This window comes from Euleptes europaea, chromosome 20, assembly GCF_029931775.1.
Source record: "Euleptes europaea isolate rEulEur1 chromosome 20, rEulEur1.hap1, whole genome shotgun sequence".
In the NCBI taxonomy this organism is placed as follows: domain Eukaryota; kingdom Metazoa; phylum Chordata; class Lepidosauria; order Squamata; family Sphaerodactylidae; genus Euleptes; species Euleptes europaea.
In genome coordinates, this window is record NC_079331.1 from 13,336,288 (window position 1) to 13,349,362 (window position 13,075).

At 46.7% G+C, this 13,075-nt stretch overlaps 1 protein-coding gene across 1 annotated transcript; it reads right to left on the reverse strand.

Moving 5' to 3' along the window:
- Positions 1 to 5,254: 5,254 nt before the first annotated feature.
- MINAR1 (membrane integral NOTCH2 associated receptor 1) lies at positions 5,255 to 12,847 on the reverse strand. The gene is made up of 3 exons (XM_056865843.1): positions 10,559 to 12,847; positions 7,145 to 7,399; positions 5,255 to 5,452 (listed from the first exon to the last, which is right to left on the reverse strand). The coding sequence occupies exons 1-3, from the start codon at positions 12,845 to 12,847 to the stop codon at positions 5,255 to 5,257; spliced, it is 2,742 nt and encodes a 913-aa protein (XP_056721821.1).
- Positions 12,848 to 13,075: the final 228 nt, after the last annotated feature.

Consider the following 13,075-nt stretch of genomic DNA (forward strand, 5'->3'; position numbering starts at 1 on the left):
TGCCCAGCTCAAGTTAGATTCTGGTCACATCCCATTGGGTCTAAAGCAAACAAACCTTGTTTCCCATGGAACGGAAAGTCATGATAAGCTTCAACTGTGTGGGCTGCGAGGATGAAAACATGAAGCTGCCTTCTGCCGAATCAGTCCCTTGGTCCATAAATGTCAGTGTTGTCTACTCAGACCAACAGCAGCTCTCCAGGGTCTCAGGCTGAGGTCTTTTGCATCACCTACCTGCCTAGTCCCTTGAACTGGAGATGCCGGGGATTGAACCTGGGACCTTCTGCAAGCCAAGCAGATAACGGCGGTGTGCATCCAGAAACAATACTTGTGGTTGCAAATCCCATCAGGCTGGCAAAAGACTATCTGTTCTGTGTGAACACATGAAGCTGCCTTCTGCTGAATCAGACCCTTGGTCCATAAAAGTCAGTATTGTCTACTCAGACCGGCAGCGGCTCTCCAGGGTCTCAAACAGGGGTCTTTCACATCACCGACTTGCCTAGTCCCTTTAACTGGAGATGCCGGGGATTGAACCTGGGAATTTCAGCATGCCAAGCAGATACTCTACCACTGAGCCACAGCCCCTCTGCTAGGACCCAGTAAGAAAAATAGGAAAAGTTCTGTATGATAATTTGCTTTAATTTTTGTTTTTGCAGTACCCTTTAATTGAGCATATAACCATTTTGTTTATAAGGCATAAATACAAAAAGAGATACCAATATGTTCATCGTTATTTTCATTGACAGTACCTTATACATTGTTTTCCAGTCACACTAAGGATTATAATGTGCCTATAGCTGCATTGTTTATGATGTCCATACAAAAGTCTATTATATATAACACGACGTTGGCTACAGCTTTGTAACTGGTTCACAAGGTTGACCACGATATAGTTTCAGGCTACTGCTGCCAGACATTTCTATTTTACAAAAGAATAGCCATCAATGATAAGGATCCGCCTTCCCTGAATCTCGGCGCTCGCTTCCAGGTTGAATCCTGCCTGGACTCTATGCACAGGGCGAGCCTCAACCATCAAGGAAGGGGGCTCCACATGTGCAAACAGCCCTCTGCGCAACAGTCAATGCGCACACTAGTCGATACGGAAGCTAACGCACCTCTGGATCCCAGTTTCACCTACATTGTAATGCTCACTCAGGCCCCGTTGAACTCACTGAATGCACATCCTCACCTGATGTCACTTGACATTGCGCGCAACCAGTGGTCCATGGTGACTGGTGGACTGGCAGGGTTGCCAACCTCCAGGCGGGGGCTGGAGAGCTCCTGCTATTACAACTGATCTCCACCTGATAGAGATCAGTTCGCCTGGAGAAAATGGCCACTTCGGCAATTGGACTCTATGGCATTGAAGTCCTTCTCCTCTCCAAACCCCGCCCTCCCCAGACTCCGCCCCCAAAATGTCCAGGTATTTCCCAGCCTGGAGCTGGCAATCCTATGGATTGGATCCGGTCACTTTTAGTGGTGGAGGAATTGAAATATTGCTTGACTGTACCAGAAAAAAAGCCCTGGAATTCTATCTGCTTACACTGGGAAGTAGGGTTGCCAGGTCCTTCTTGGCAACTGGCGGGAGGTTTTAGGGGTGGAGTCTGAGGAGGGTGGGGTTTGGGGAGGGGAGGGACTTCAATGCCATAGAGTCCAATTGCCAAGGCGGCCATTTTCTCCAGGTGAACTGATCTCTGTCGGCTGGAGATCAGTTGTAATAGCAGGAGATCTCCAGCTAGTACCTGGAGGTTGGCAAACCTAGTGGGAAGGTTGTGACTATGGTTTAAAGATGGAGAGCTGTTCTGAAGCGGACCAAGGTGAGCAACCAGGTGGAATTGGGTACAGTGCTGGTGTGTCAGAAATATCAGATTTAAATTTCTTCCCGTTCCTCTGAAGTATCGGGTGTATCAGTGCTGCTCCAGCTTCTTGGGGCCTGGTTACTACTTGGTAGGGTTGCAAACTTCCAGGTGGTGGTTGGAGATCTCCTGCTATTATAACTGATCTCCAGGTAGGGTTGCCAACCTCCAGTTACTAGCTGGAGATCTCCTGCTATTACAACTGATCTCTAGCCCATAGAGATCAGTACACCTGGACAAAAGGGACAATTTGGCAATTGGGCTCACTGGCATTGAAGTCCCTTCCCTTCCCAAACCCCGCCCTCCTCGGGCTCCGCCCCAAAAAGCTCCAGGTATTTCCCAACCCAGAAGTGGCAACCCTAATGATGAAACCCTCATACTAACCCTTTCCCACAAGCCAAATATAACATGGGAACAAGTTTGGGGTGGATGTAGGGTTGCCAGCACTGAGTCGGGAAATACCTGGATATTTTGGGGGTGGAGCTTGAGGAGGGCGGAGTTTGGGGAGGGGAGGGACATCAATGCCACAGAGTCCAATGGCCAAAGTGGCCATTTTCTCCAGGGGAACTGACCTCTGTCGCCTGGAAATCAGTTGTAATAGTGGGAGATCTCCAGCCACCACCTGGGGATTGGCAACCCTAGTTGGGGGGTATTGACTTCTTGCTGTCCCCCCCTTACCAGAATAGCCATCCAAGGATATGTGTCCATGATGAAGAAGAAGAGTTGGTTTTTATATGCTGACTTTCTCTACCATTTAAGGAAGAATCAAACCGGCTTACAATCGCCTTCCCTTCCCCTTCCAACAACAGACACCCTGTGAGGTAGGCGGGGCTGAGAGAGTGTGACTAGCCCAAGGTCACCCAGCTGGCTTCATGTGGAGGAGTGGGGAATCAAACCCGGTTCTCCAGATCAGGGTCCACCGCTCCAAACCACCACTCTTAACCACTACCCCACGCTGGCCCTCATACTACCCCTTTGCCACAATCCAGATGTAACATGGGAACAGGCTTGGGGTGGGTGGGAAGGATGAAGGGGGTCTATGATCAAGGAAAACTTCATTGTGGGGGGGGGAGGCATGTCTGCTGTGCCCGCACAGCATCACCAAACTCAATGCTATAGCAGTGGCAAAAAGGTTGCAACCGGGTATCGGTCACTGTTTCTGGCACCCTGTCTGCCTCTCTTGTGCAATACGCCAACGCTGTGGTTCTTGCAGTGGGTGCAGCAGAGGAGAAATGCACCCTCCCTCCCGTCGTCCCACCGAAGACGGTGCCCGCAGGCTGAGTCCACAATATTGCTATCCAACTTCCCTCCTTTTTGGGGAAGGAAGGTTTACAAACAGGATCCAACCCCCCTCCCCCCCGCATGCACACACACGATAGATGCACCCATCTTCCGAAATTACACCACGCAAGAGTAGGGAGGGGCTAGGCTGCATATCTGCCATACAAACAGTGCAATCCTAAAAACGCTTTCCTTGGGCTAAGCCCTACTGAGTAGTCCTGCTTAGGACCACACTGAAAGCCCTACAAAGTTATGTGAATCATGGCAGTAGTTTCTCTCTCTCTCTCTCTCTCTCTCTCTTTTTAAAAAAGTACCCTATAAGTACATATTTCACACGTATTAGATTGTACCTTTTGTGCTTTAAAGAACCCGAGTCCTTTGTGATAAGTAGTAACCAACTAATGCCGGTTGTTTAAACATTGGAAAATAACATTAACAAACTACAGGGTTTACTCTCGAATGATGCAAGATGTATCACTGAAAGGAAGTTGTCAGTCTATCCCCCCCCATTGATCTCTCCAGGCAACTGACCAAATCTTTGATGGTTAGAGTTGCCAACCTCCAGGTACTAGATGGAGATCTCCTGCTATTACAACTGATCTCCAGCCGATAGAGATCACCTGGAGAAAATGGCCACTTTGGCAATTGGTCTCTATGGCAGTGAAGTCCCTCCCTCTCTAAACCCTGGCCTTCTCAGGCTCTGCCCAAAAAAACTCCCACCGGTGGCAAAGAGGGACCTGGCAACCCTAAGGTACTAGCAGGAGATCTCCTGCTATTACAACTGATCTCCAGCCGATAGAGATCAGTTCACCTGGAGAAAATGGCTGCTTTGGCCATTGGACTCTATAGCATTGAAGTCCCTCCCCTCTCCAAACCCCACCCTCCTCAGGCTCTGCCCCCAAAATCTCCAGGTATTTCCCAACCCGCAGCTGGCAACCCTACCCAGAGTAGACCCATAATGAGTGGCCAGACCCCCATGGCCACTTCACAAGAAAAGATTGGGAGCGGGTGGTGGTTAAAATGCAGTTTATGCTCGGAGAAGGCACTGCACCAATCCTGGTTCTCCCACGATCTTCCTTGTACGACCCAAATGCTTGCAAAATGCCGATTTGTCACATGCACATTCCATTTTTTTTAAAAAAAATATGCACGTCAAAATAGGGAACCCCGGAAGAAAGTAATGCGTGTTGAATGACTGGCGGACATCACTCCACAAGTTTAGACGTGACGCAGGATCTAGTTAGAAACGGACAATCTCAAAACAAAACCAAAAAACCCAAAAATCTGTTTACATTCCAAAAGGCACAAAATGCTTGCAGAAACCTTCGAGCTGTCCCAGCGATACGGGCGAGGGCTACAACGGAAATGTAGGCTGACCATCTTGACTTTGTCCGGGTCGGATGGAGCACGATAAACTATCTTTTATAGTAGTCGTGGAGGTATAAATAAAGGAACCAAATCACCCTTTTGGCTGGAGGGGTGGGTGGGTTATATCTCTTTTTTTGGTTTACAGCAGAGGACGCTTCACCTACATGCTGGGTCTTCGAGTGAGACCAGGTTCCAAAGAGCCCTTATCAATTCTGTATGTAGGAACATGCCTATCCCATGCCTACACAGTCTGCTTTAAAATCAGGAGGGGGGGGGGAGAAACAGGACCCAAATGCAATACATTCAGGGTTTTTCACATTCTGGAAAAAGATAACATTGCTTTTTTTTTTTTTGGCTGTCTAACAAAATGTACAGGGCGGTTGCCCCGCAGCTGTTCAGTGTCCGTACAAAATTTCTCTCGGAACAGGAGGGAGAAAGTTAATTTCTTCAGCGATTTCCAATCCCGTGAAATGTTTTATCTCCTCTTCAAGGGACGCAGAAAGGAAAAGATTCCACCGGTAGCAAAATAAAAGCGAGCTACAGATAAGTCGGCTGGCTGATTCGCTATTTCCAAAGAACGCCCTTCTTATACAAAAAAAAGAAAAGAAAAATAAGTTCTTTGCATGCGGGATCTCTCATAACATTCTTCCCAGCCAATTGTTATTATTCTACTGCAAAGAGGTTGAAATACTGATGGGATATCTGGAGTAATATTATATACAAGGTCGGGATGCCTTCATCTGTCCTTGAATTCATGATTTCATAGTACATATAGGAACAACAATCACCAGGATAACAGTACAAGCCGCAGCCGCAATCAACGCTGCTATTTTGCAAGCTTTCGCTCTTCTAAATTCAGCTTCTTTACGCTTCAATAATGAATCGTAGCCCGGCGTATAGATGTCCTCCATCCAGTATTCCAGATTGTTGGGATTTAAAGATTCTTGAGTCTGAAATAAATAAAGGAAATCCTTCATCATGTTTTTTAAAAAAGATTTAAACCAGAATACATGCAACTTGCAAATGAAACCCATGCCTATGTGGGGATCTACTCCTTTGTTATTAAGCTCATATGACCAAAGATCTTGAACAAGAAGAATACATAAAAGAGAAGAAGAAGAAGACAAAGAAGAAGAAAAAGAAAAAGAAGAAGAAAAAGAAAGAAAAAGAGTTGGTTTTTATATGCCGACTTTCTCTACCACTTAAGGAAGAATCAAACCGGCTTACAATCACCTTCCCTTCCCCTCCCCACAACAGACACCCTGTGAGGTAGGTGGGGCTGAGAGAGCTCTTAAGAGAGCTGTGACTAGCCCAAGGTCACCCAGCTGGCTTCGTGTGCAGGAGTGGGGAAACAAATCCAGTTCACCAGATTAGCCTCTGCCGCTCATGTGGAGGAGTGGGGAATCAAACCTGGTTCTCCAGACTCCATTGCTCCAAACCACCGCTCTTAACCACTGCACCACGCTGGCTCTCAACAACATTAAAACATGATAAAATCTTAAAACATTATATTTTACAAATATAAATAATAAAATAGATAATACCTCCAGTTGGCACATAAGAAAATAAATACATAGACCCATCCAATTCATATACAATCTGCAATAAAATCATTTTAACGTAACTTAAAAGAAACGACTATTGCCAGATATTTTGCGACACATCTAGTTATTTCTGGGTCAGAGTCTGTTAGCAATAGTGACATCACCCATGGCTCAACAGGAAGCCGATATGCCGATAAAACAGGAGCAATCCAGATAGCCCTGGTTGCAATCCTATTGATCACAGAATAGAAACAGGCGATCGATCGTCTCTCCTGCCCCTGATAACGCAGCTGCAGAAGTGAGCTGAGAAAGGAATCTTATCAAACCATCCTCTCTGTTCCGCCGTTGGCAGGACATTTAATCTGGCGAGGGGATCTATTCAGGGTCAAAACAGATGTGCCCCGCATTTCATAGAATCATAGAGTTGGAAGGGACCACCAGGGTCATCTAGTCCAACCCCCTGCACAATGCAGGAAATTCACAACTACCTCCCCCTCCCCACACCCCCAGTGACCCCAGAAGATGGCCAAGATGCCCTCCCTCTCATCATCTGCTTAAGGTCACAGAATCAGCATTGCTGACAGATGGCCATCTAACCTCTTCTTAAAAACCTCCAGGGAAGGAGAGCTTACCACCTCCCGAGGAAGCCTGTTCCACTGAGGAACCGCTCTAACTGTTAGAAAATTCTTCCTAATGTCTAGACGGAAACTCTTTTGATTTAATTTCAACCCATTGTTTCTGGTCCGACCTTCTGGAGTAACAAAACAACTTGGCACCATACTCTATATAACAGCCCTTCAAGTACTTGAAGATGGTTATCCTATCCCCTCTCAGTCTTCTCCTCTTCAGGCTAAACATACCCAGCACCTTCAAGCTTTCCTCATAGGACTTGGTCTCCAGACCCCTCTCCACCTTCGTCGCCCTCCTCTGGACCCGTTCCAGCTTGTCTACATCCTTCTTAAATTGCAGTGCCCGAAACTGAACACAGTACTCGAGGCAAGGTCTAACCAGAGCAGAGCAACGCGATACCAGAGTAAAGCGATTTGCAAGACACAGTTTCCCCGCGCGTCGCCAGAACAGGAAACGAAGGCCACTCACTTGTAAGTCCAACGCCGTGAGCTTCCCTTTCTCGCCCGAGTTTCTGGTGTACTCCTCGATGGTCCAGGACGGCTGCGTCCGTTTCACCTCGGCCAGTTCAGTCAGCCGCATGTCCGTGTAGAGGGGGTTGCTCTTCATGTGCGACTTGAGCGACGTGGGGTAAGAATGGGAGCTGAAGACCTGCTCGATCAAGAAGGTATCTTTGGACGGCTTGGCATGTCTGTGCGGCTGCGGGATCTCATATTGCCGGTCTGCCTGCAACAAGGTTCAAAAAGGCTTGTGTGTTGTTGTTTTTTAAAAATTATTTTGTATGTGGACAGAACAGAAAAAAAGAAAACTAGATCCACCTCTCTGCAATAATTACAATTACATCAGAAAAGAGAGAGAGAGAAAAAAAGAGGGAAATTATATATACAACTTAATAAACATACTATCGTAAGCAAGAAGAAAGAAAAAGAGTTGGTTTTTATATGCCGACTTTCTCTACCGCTTAAGAAGAAGAAGAGTTGGTTTTTATATGCCGACTTTCTCTACCACTTAAGGGAGACTCAAACTGGCTTATAATCACCTTCCCCTCCCCACAACAGCCACCCTGTGAGGTGGGTGGGGCTGAGAGAGTGTGACTGGCCCAAGGTCACCCAGCTGTGTAGGAGTGGGGAAATAAATCCAGTTCACCAGATTAAACTCCGCCGCTCACGTGGAGGAGTGGGGAATCAAACCCAGTTCTCCAGATCAGACTCCACTGCTCCAAACCACCGCTCTTAACCACTACCCCACACTGGCTTTCTTAAGGAAGAATCAAATTAGCCTTGGGCTAGTCACAGCTCTCTTAAGAGCTCTCTCAGCCCCACCTACCTCACAGGGTGTCTGTTGTGGGGAGGGGAAGGGAAGGTGATTGTAAGCCGGTTTGAGTCTCCCTTAGGTGGTAGAGAAAGTCAGCATATAAAAACTAACTCTTCTTCTTTTTCTGCCTAGTTGCAAGGGAGGTATTTTGGGAGAGCTCGCTCCCTTTTTAGCTGGCGGACTCCCAAATACCTCTCCACCCTCCCATCCTCCTGACTGTGTTCCTCCTGCCCGTCTTGGCAAAATGGTTTGGAAAGAAACGGTAATCAGACACAGAGGCTTGCAAAAGGGTGTGCGGCAATGTTACTGAAGATGACAGTTATTTTAGAATGTCAGAATATGGAAGAGAGAGAGACAGAGAGAAATAGTGGTTTTGGACGCAGCACAAAATTTCTATTTGCAAATGCTAGATAAATGGAATCAAGTGGAGCAATGCTGCAATTTTGTTCCAAAAACAATATATAGTGTGATTATACATATGGCGGGACTGCAGATCTTTCGCAGCGGGGTTTCAACCAATGTGCAGGAGCACCCCGGCAAAACATGACACCATAGGAACCTTCCTAAGATCACGCTAATGGTTGCGCCGAGATTGCTTTGTTGATCGGTTTTTTTCAATTCACGCACGCTCCTCACTAAGCACAAAGGTGGAAGAGACGTAAGCAAGCGGAAGGGATGGCAAGAAATAGCAGACTTGATTCCAAGGATCACCCACGACAGATCCTTAAACAGCACGTCCTGGCAAAGCGACCTTCTCGAAAGCTAGGGTTGCCGACCTCCAGATACTCCAAATCTAACACAGATCAACCACACAAAGTATAGCTAAACAACAGACTGTATTATACAATAACATTGACAAACACCTACAAAAAGTCCTATTGCTTAAACATAAAGACATACGGTCACAATATTCCAGGGTTTCCAAAATTCACTATCCTAAAGACAGACAAAAAGTCCAACAGATACCAATTCTAGGTTTTTCTTCTTCTTTCAGGTGTGGATTCCAGGTAAGTATTACTCAGTATTTCTCTTCACTTTTGATCTCCTGCTTTGGGACTGAGTAATACGTGGAATCCACACCTGAAAGAAGAAGAAAACCTAGAATTGGTATCTGTTGGACTTTTTGTCTGTCTTTAGGATAGTGAATTTTGGAAACCTTGGAATATTGTGACCTTATGTCTTTATGCTTAAGAAATAGAATTTTTTGTATTGGTTTGTCAATGTTATTGTATAATACAGTCTCTTGTTTAGCTATACTTTGTATGGTTGATCTGTGTTAGATTTGGAGTAACCACATTTATACACAGAGGTGTCTATTTTGGCTTACCAACCTCCAGGTACTAGCTGGAGATCTCCCGCTATTACAACTGATCTCCAGCCGACAGAGATCAGTTCACCTGGAGAAAATGGCTGCTTTGGCAATTGGACTCTATGGCACTGAAGTCCCTCCCCTCCCTAAACCCTGCCCTCCTCAGACTCCACCCCTAAAACCTCCAGCTGGTTGCCAAGAGGGACCTGGCAACCCTATCGAAAACTGGGTACCCAAGGTTGGGTGGAAAAGGTACAATTGCGTAATAGAAAAATATTTTTATCTTAAAGCGCTTATATCTCGGTTAAAAACATTAAAAATTATAAAACAAGGCACAATGGCAACTCATAAGGTTGATAGATCTAAACCACACAGACCGGAAGCGTTTTGGCTTACAGGCCTTCACCAATGGTCAATAAAAACTCATAATGCACACACAAGATATATACAAATTCATGACAATATATAGATCGGTAACTTTATACGAGCCCCGGCATGTGTATAGGATGTATAACAAATTTCAAATTAAAGATCCCTCTAGGTAGAATACCTGTAAGTTGTTCTACCCTGGGCTGTACTGGTCTCTCATACAGAGTGTGCATGCAAATATCAACCTTGTAAAGCAACAGGGTTGCCAACCTCCAGGTAATAGCAGGAGATCTCCTGCTATTACAACTAATTTCCAGCCGATAGAGGTCAGTTCCCCTGGAGAAAATGGCCACTTTGGCCATTGGACTCTATGGCACTGGAGTCTCTCCCTCTCCAAACCCCGCCCTCCTCCACCCCCAAAATCTCCAGGTATTTCCCAACCCGGAGCTGGCAAGCAACCCTACTCACAAGGTTGTTGTAAGTATGAGGTAAGTTGCCCTGCACTCCAAAGTGGAAAGGCAGGGCACAAATGTGAGAGAGCTTCTGTACGTATATATTCACAAGATGCACTGATTAACGGGCTTAGGGATACGGTGTTGGCTTACGACATCTATAACTGCTAACATGAATTTCATAACAAGAGCCACGGTTAGGGTTTCCAGGTCCCTCTTCGGGAGGTTTTTGGGGCAGAGCCTGAGGAGGGCGGGGTTTCAGGAGTCCAATGCCATAGAGTCCAATGGCCAAAGCGGCCATTTTCTCCAGGGAAACTGACCTCTGTCGGCTGGAGATCAGTTGTAATAGCAGGAGATCTCCAGCTAGTACCTAGAGGTTGGCAACCCTATGCCACAGTTACAAGCAATTTCTAAATAAGTGCATTGAAAAAAAAGATCTACCTCTTTGGATTTCCGGTGCCAGTCCTTGTTTTCGCTCCCGCCTCGGTCTTTCATCTCTTCCTCTGTGATCCCAGCCTGGTTGGTATAAGTGATCGCCCGCCAGTCTCTTGGGGAGTTAGAAATACTCGCTATCTTGGATTCGGTGGCACTGTTCTCCTCCGTAAGCGATCGAGAGGACCTCCTGGTGAACAAGCTTTTTTTTAAGGCTTTGACCCGCAGGCTTTCGCTGTTGCTGCCACTGGCGTCCGAGCAGCACCAGTCGGGATTGTTGTCCAGTTTACCCCCGTGCGAAGAATTATGACATGAAAACATCCTTGGGGAGGTGCTTTCCTCCGACTGAACTTCACTCGTGAGAGAATTCAGATCGAGCTGGACGCTGACCTTCTCCGGCTGCTGGATCTTCTGGTCCAGTTTGTTCAGCTTACCCAAGACCTGGGAAATCTCCTCCCTGACACTGGAGAGAGACTCCAGTTTCTTTTCGATTTCCCCAATCCTCAGCACCAGCTTGCAGACGCTGGTTTTCAGTTCCTCGTCTGCCGCGCCGCCCATCTCCAACTGAGACAACTTGTCCAGCTTGGTACCCGAATTCCCACGGGAAATTTTCACTAAGTGGTGTTCGGGGGAGCTTTCGCAGTCCGATTTGTGGATCTGCGAGAGAGAGCCGGTGCTGTTGTAGCAAGAGGAATGCATCACTCCGGAGGAACCGCAAACGCTCATGTCGTCCAGAAACCTGAAGATGTCGCTGATGTCATCGCTCACTATTTCGGAGTCGTCGTCCGACTGCTTCAGCGAATGTCGCTCGCCATATTTGTTCTGATTCGAGTTGCATTTTTTGTGCTCCAACCCATGTTGGTCCGTCTGCGTTCCCACGCTGCTCATTCTGTCGATGCTGAGAAGCGGGACAGAAGTGCAGTTAATACTTTTGTCCTTAAACTTTTTGATGGGTTCGTGCTGCTCCATTTCTAAAATGGAGGGGATGTCTTTGGGTTTATGTCCGTTTGGTTTCATGGCGTAGCTGGACTGCAACATCGGCGGTTGATCCTTGGGGCCGAGATAAGATTGGTGCCTCTCAGCAACTGGGAAATTGGAAGGCTGGCTGTTGGAACCTTGGTATCGGGGTTTCTCTTCTGATGGCTTCCTGTTCAAAAAGGATCTTTCAAAATCAGGGACTTCTTCGGTATTCAGACTCCAGCTCTTTGCTGGCCACGGAGTTTGTTTGTTTGGTTTTCCCAACCACCTTTTAGTATCTTGTGGTCCGAGGATGGTTGTTGGGCCAAAATAAGTAGATGCTTGGAGATCATCTAAACTTTCATGTTTGACTCGTCTTTTGTCCGGTACAGGGGAATAAATGGGGTTCAAATATTGGCTGCTGTGCGGCATTTCAAAACTGTGATTGAAGAACGCCTGCTTGGAAGTCTCCTTCCTGCTTGGAGGTTCTACAAGTTCCTCTTCTCTTTTGCTTGTGGGCGACATCACGTTTGGAGAAATAGTTAAGAGGTTGTGGAAGTCTTCCTTGAAGATGTTTCTTTTCTGCATGCACGACTGCATCTCAAAGGGTTCATCATTTGAAATGAAAGTCTCCTTGATGCTTGAGCTGATGGGCAAGGAGTCCTGGTCGGAGACGGACTCCGTCTCGATGTTCATGGGGAAATATGTGCTCTGCATTTCACAGGGGGTGGAGCTGGTGATGGTATACGACGCTAGGGCTTGCAACCGGTCAAGGGACGCTGCTCGGCCTTTCATTTCCTTATTGACCCCAAGCAAAAAATTTGGTTCGGAGGCAGGTACGAATTGTGGGCAGTCTTTGCAATCCCCTTTCCTACATTTGGAAGACCTCCTGCCTGAGTACCCTCTTCCAAATTCTCTGTCTCTCAATTCGCAGTTAGGCACACAGTCCACCATATTACAGACTTCGGTGTCAGACCGGCAGGACTCTATCGATTCTTTCTTCCTCACCTTCTCTCGGGCCACAGGAAGTTTTTCCTTGGCCAAGCCCCCGTTCATCTGGATGAGATTGAATATCGTCACGATGTCCGCCGCAACCATGATCTTTTTGGATTGCTGGTTGTTTACGGTGCATCTCATTTTGTCTTTGAACAAGGTGGCGGGGAAATTGGGATCCAGGCAGGCAGTGTAGAACAGCACACTCCTCAGTTTGGCTAGCTGGGACAAATCAAACCGCGCGCACAAGGATTTGCAGAGATCCTGGTAGGAAACGGTGTTTTGCTTGGTATCGAGTTCCTCCAAAATATTTACCAGGAACAGCGAAGAATCCTGACTGGTCTCCATGGCTGATGGATGTCAACTTTTGTAGTTTATCCCAAATGTTTTGCTCGAGATCTAATTGAACACAGAACAGAAAAAAAAGAAATTTATTTATCATACGCTCCCTAAAATATGTGAAACTAGAACACTGATTGTTGTTGTTTTTAAATACATCCATGCAAAATCAGCAGAGAGTAGAATTGCCAGCTTCAGATTTTTTCACTTAACTACCTGGAGGTTGGCAACCCTAGC

Coding starts and splice junctions, on each gene's coding strand:
- MINAR1 (XM_056865843.1), bottom strand. CDS start 12,847: ATGGAGACCAGTCAGGATTCTTCGCTGTTCCTGGTAAATATTTTGGAG. Junction 7,400..10,558: donor GGCACCGGAAATCCAAAGAG/GTAGATCTTTTT, acceptor ACCTTGTTGCAG/GCAGACCGGCAATATGAGAT. Junction 5,453..7,144: donor TCACGGCGTTGGACTTACAA/GTGAGTGGCCTT, acceptor TATTTATTTCAG/ACTCAAGAATCTTTAAATCC.